The 5,289-nt window shown below is 49.5% G+C and overlaps 1 protein-coding gene across 1 annotated transcript in view; it reads right to left on the reverse strand.

The window, feature by feature from the left end:
- Positions 1–2,069: 2,069 nt before the first annotated feature.
- The window catches only part of RASSF2 (Ras association domain family member 2), a 13,181-nt gene continuing 9,961 nt past the window's right edge, over positions 2,070–5,289 (reverse strand). The window contains exons 9-11 of the mRNA XM_027701588.1: positions 5,048–5,169; positions 3,486–3,583; positions 2,070–3,287 (exon numbers count right to left, since the gene is read on the reverse strand). Coding sequence (XP_027557389.1) covers positions 3,218–3,287; positions 3,486–3,583; positions 5,048–5,169 — 290 coding nt within the window. The 3' untranslated portion in view covers positions 2,070–3,217. The remainder of the gene's footprint in view (positions 3,288–3,485; positions 3,584–5,047; positions 5,170–5,289) is intronic.

Genomic DNA, 5,289 nt, shown 5'->3' on the forward strand with positions numbered 1-5,289 from the left:
CATATTATAAAATTGCACTATATATTGCAAGCTCTGATTCAAAGCTGAAGTGGAGCTCGAGAAAGCGAAATAGATGACTTTTTGGCCCAACTGGAAGCAAAATACAGGAATAATGTTAAGAATGGAGGAAAGAAACCTGCAGCCAAGAGCAGAAAAGCATAAGGCTGAAACACTAGGTTTCATTTTGTATGGAAACGTGGGTTTGGGAGAATTTCGGATTTTATATATTCATATATATATATATACGTGTGTGTAATATTTATATATTTATATATTTATATATTTATATATTTATATATTTATATATTTATATATTTATATATTCATGTATTCATATATATGTATATAACTTCGTGTTTTATGTATAAATATAAATACACATAGTATATTACTATATAAAATATGTAGTATAAATATAACCTATAATACATAATATACAAACCAATATATACCAAATACTAAATTATGTGTTATATATTATATATTATATTATATATAGTATATAATATATATTTTATATTTATATTTTATGTATTTATATATATATATAAACCGATATATATATTTATATATACTTTGTATTGATTTAAGTACACTATACATAGTTAAAACACAACTTCTAGTGGAAGGTGTCCCTGCCCATGGCAGGGGGTTGGACTAAATGGTCTTTAAGGGCCCTCCCAACCCAAATCATTCCATGATTTGATGTATTATTGTACATATTTACCGTAGTCCATATATTTAATAAACAGGGAGGTGGGCGCCGTGGTGCAAACAAACACTCCCGACTTTCCCACCAAATTCCCACCTTTGTTCTCCCACCCACGGCGCGATCCCCCCGCCCACCCCCACCCCGCAGGCCGGCTGAGCAAACAGCCCCATTGTGGGGAAGCTGCTGAGCCATCGCGGCCCCAAAACCGGCCCAAAAACAGCCGGAGCCGTGTTGACAAAAGCCTTTTGAAAAGGCAGAGCCCCCCTGGCCGGACGCCCCGGCCGCGGCTTCCCTGTGTCAGCGATTCCCTCCCCCGCTGGAAGGTGCCAGGCCTGACCCCCCCCCCAAACCCAGCGCTCCGAAGGGTAAAATCCGGCTTGATTAACTGAATTTGCCTCGTTTCGCTGCCCTGCTCCTCCAGCCAAAGGGTTATTTTAAGGAAAGCCCGGAGAAGTGTCCCCTTTCCAGCTGTTTGCAGCTGCATCACTGCCTGGAAACACCACAGAACCGGGCAGCAAACCCTCGAAAATTACATACATGGATTTTTCCCTTCCTAGTTTCCCCCTCTCTTTATTTGCCCGAATAATATATATATATATATATATATATATATATATATATAATATATATATCCAAACTTAGGGGTCACCAAGCAGGGAAAATCCCAGCGCTGGAGCCTCCACAGGCTCCCCATCCCAACCTCCAGCTCAGGTGTGGCTGAACCCCTCCCTCCACTTTTCCCCTCGCTCTCTGCCCAGTTCCTTCCCTTTTTCTCCCCAGGCTCCGTGCCGAGGGTGCCGCCCTTACCCGCGCCCCCGGTGCTGTGCCGGTGATGGCTCTTCCCGTCTGTGCCCGCCGGGCTCGGCTCCCACCGGACTTTTCCCGGCGGATAAACGGAGCCAACGTCACTGGGGAGTGATAATTGGGCTTCAATGGGCTGGAAAACGCCGGGCCAGCGGCTTCGGGGAGGCAGCAAAGCGTGGCTGGGATGACCCCGGGGGGGGTGCGGGAGGACAAAAAAATGAAATACATCGGGAGTTTTACCTTGTGGAGGAGAAATATCCAGAGGATGGAGCTCGCCGACCACGGTGCATAGGGATAAATAGGGATAAATAGTCACTGAAGGCTGGAAAGGCCCTAAAACAGTCCAGTATTACCCCCAAATCCTCCAGCAATGTGGTTGTGAGTCTCCAAATCTGCAGGGCAGGACCATTTCTCCTTGGGAAGCTTCTCCACTGGGACTCAGGCAGGTTTTGCTCTTCTCCCTCATCACCCCCAGCCCCCATGGAACCCATTCCCAAGGTATTTCTATCCACAAATCGCTTTATTTTTGACAAACCAGGCTCCAACTCGGGGGTTTTATTCTGTATTAAGTTGCTACATATTTTATTTTCTTGTTAATCCACGCAGCAATGCCACAATCATCCTTCAAACACATAAAAGGCTCCTCTCGCTGTACAACACTTTCCTGAACACGTGTTAGAGGTGGAAAAGGTACCATTAACACTTAAAAAAAAAATTACAAAGATACATTGCAAAAACTCATAGGGAGGGAGAAAGTCAGAGTTTTAGTTCACATCGAGGTATAAAATTGATATTGCTGGTTTAGCCTGGGAGGAAAGAGGTTTTTCCAGGTGATGGTGGTAACAGTGCCAGTCTGGTTTCACCAGGATAATGTGCTGGCACTGCTGGAAGATGGATTTGGAAAACAAAATCCTCTTTATTTCTGCCTCCTCCTTCTCCTCCTGTCTCCCTCCCTTTCCATCCAGCATCCCTTGAGATGCCCCAAACTATCCCTGCGAGTGCTATTTGGCATTTACAGCTACCAGAGAGGTTTGACATCATGATTTCCTTAAAAATCCCTAATATTAGTGCAAATTAGAAAGGGGGAGGGAGGGGGTGACGCCACCGGATGCAGGTTTAGGGAAGGGGCGGAAAAATGCGATTTACTCCTGTGCTGTAAATCCACCAGGTCAGGGTTAAACCCCCCAAAATCTCAGGCAACACTTTGGATTTACAAAAACTTCCCATCACCTGCGAATTATTGCAATAGAAATGTGCTTTTCTTAAGGAAAAAAAAAAAGAAAGAAAAAAAAGAGGAATTATTTAACTGTTGGTGCTCTCCGGCCACCGAGCAGCGGGGCCTCTGTGTGGGTGTCCCCAGACTCAGCCCCAAATTCCTGCTCTGGAACACCTGTAGCCCTCATTGTGCTGCTCATGGATTTCCTCTCTCTCTCTCTTTTTTTTTTTTCCTCCTGTTTTTCCCTGTGTTTTCCAGGGATTTGAGGTTTTTGGCTGAAGCTGCCACCAGCCAGAGCCTTGTTGGGAAGAGCCCCACGTGCCGAGGAGGAACCTCCCGAGGACACTGCGCAGGTGAAGGCACGGGAGGATGGGCTGGCTCAGAGCTGGAGCGATCCAGATGGACGCTGGGAATGTTCTGGGAATGCTGGGGCTTTGGGATTTGGTACAGTACATCCTACAGGCACATGGCTCTGGTGAAGGGTCTCACATCGCAGTCGGACCTTCCGAGATCTCCTCCAGCCTCTGCTTGATCATCACCCGGAGGATGGTGTATCTGGAGAGGCACAGCACAAGGGAAACAGGAATTTTCAGCACCGAGCCGGCCAAGAAAACCCTGGAATGATGCAAACCCCAATGGCTCTCGCTCACATCAGGGGTGCAGGGCTGCACAAAGGAATTTCTGGGACCAAACAGCCCCCCAACAATGCCCTTCCCTCTCACATCCCCCCTCGGTGCCGCCAGCCCGACGTACTTTTGCATCAGCTTCTTCACTTCACGATCCTCCTCCTCCTCCAGCTTCTGGATGAAGCTCCTGAGGATGGGCATCTCAAACTTGATGTACTGAGCGACCTGGATGGGAGAGAAACGGCAAGAAAGGTGATGAAGAGGGTGATGAACCGACCCTGCGAGGCTGAAGGCAGCGTCCTCTCCCTGGATTTTAGTCAAGGATCTCCCAATTTTTGCAAGAATCCTAAAAAAATGGGATGTTTCCTCTGCTCAGTGTGAACATTAACTTGTGCAAATGAGTAACTGCTGGATAATTATTGGGACAATCTCTCCCCCCCCTCCATTTATTAATTAATTTATTTATTTTTATTTATTTATTTTAATTTACCCACTGGCTGGAAGTCGTGGCTCGATCAGTCAGAGCCCTGAGCATCCCCAGCATCGCAGAGAGCTGATTGAGCCCAAATACACCCCAAAAGTGCCTCGTCTGAGCTCGGATTTCCGAGCAGAGCAGCCCTGGGAAGCCGGCAGATGGCACAGTGGAGCTTTCCCGGCTGGAAAAACATCAATTCCGCCACAGGCTGCCTGAAATCGCTCTCCCGTGAGCAGATTTGGGATGACACAATAGGGCCGGGGGTGTTGGCTCTGGGTTGGAGTTGGAAGCTGCTCTTTGAGCACAAAACGAGGCTTTTCCCATAAAATGGGGAGTTTTCACGGCAAGATGCAGGAGCAAAGCAATTCCTGCAGTCCCAGCACATGGAGACATCTGTTCATTGGGAAGAAATTCTTCTCTGGGAGGGTGTTCACAAGCTGGGATGGAATTCCCAGAGAAGATGTGGCTGCCCCTGGATCCCTGGAAGTGTCCAAGGCCAGGTCGGAGCAACCTGGGCTAGTGGAAGGTGTCCTGCCCATGGCAGGGGGTGGAATGGGATGAGCTTTAAGGTCTCTCCAACCCAAACCATTCCATGGTTCCATGATTCTATGAGAAGGCAGCAGACCCAGCCTGCCTGCAATCTCCTCAACCCCAAAACACAGCCCTTCCTAAGAAAAAAAATCCAGTGATGTCAATGGTGGAGCAAGTCCAGAGGAGGCCATGGAGCTGCTCCAAGGGCTGGAGCCCCTCTGCTCTGGAGCCAGGCTGGGAGAGCTGAGGGGGTTCACCTGGAGAAGAGAAGGGTCCAGGGAGAGCTGAGAGCCCCTTCCAGGGCCTGAAGGGGCTCCAAGAAAGCTGGAGAGGGACTGGGGACAAGGGATGGAGGGACAGGACAAGGGGGAATGGCTTCCCAGTGCCAGAGGGCAGGGCTAGATGGGATATTGGGAAGGAATTGTTGGCTGTGAGGGTGTTGAGGGGCTGGGCTGGAATTCCCAGAGAAGCTGTGGCTGCCTCTGGATCCCTGGGAGTATCCAAGGCCAGGTTGGACGGGGCTTGGAGCAACCTGGGCTAGTGGAAGATGTCCCTGCCCATGGCAGAGGGGGTGGATGGGTTTTAAGGTCCCTTCCAACCCAAACCATTCCATGACTCTGTGATCCCCCAGTTTTCCCAAGCCCCCCCCAGGAGCAACAACCCCCCCGTGCCGGCTCACTCACGTCGTAGGTGACCTCCTCCACCTGGTCCTTCTCCATGAGGAAAACCTTGGAGACCTGCTCACAGGGGCCCTGCAGCACCCGGGCGATCAGGGGGTAGTCGCTGCCCCGCAGCTTCTGCTTCTCTGCAAGGCCAAAACCCTGGGGTTGGGCCCGGCACTCGGGGGCACTGCCCAGGACACGGGGGGCACTGCCTGGGACACAGGGGGCACTGCCCAAAACATGGGGGACACTGCCCAGAATGT

This window comes from Neopelma chrysocephalum, unplaced genomic scaffold (genome assembly GCF_003984885.1).
Source record: "Neopelma chrysocephalum unplaced genomic scaffold, ASM398488v2 Primary Assembly neopelma1_163, whole genome shotgun sequence".
In the NCBI taxonomy this organism is placed as follows: domain Eukaryota; kingdom Metazoa; phylum Chordata; class Aves; order Passeriformes; family Pipridae; genus Neopelma; species Neopelma chrysocephalum.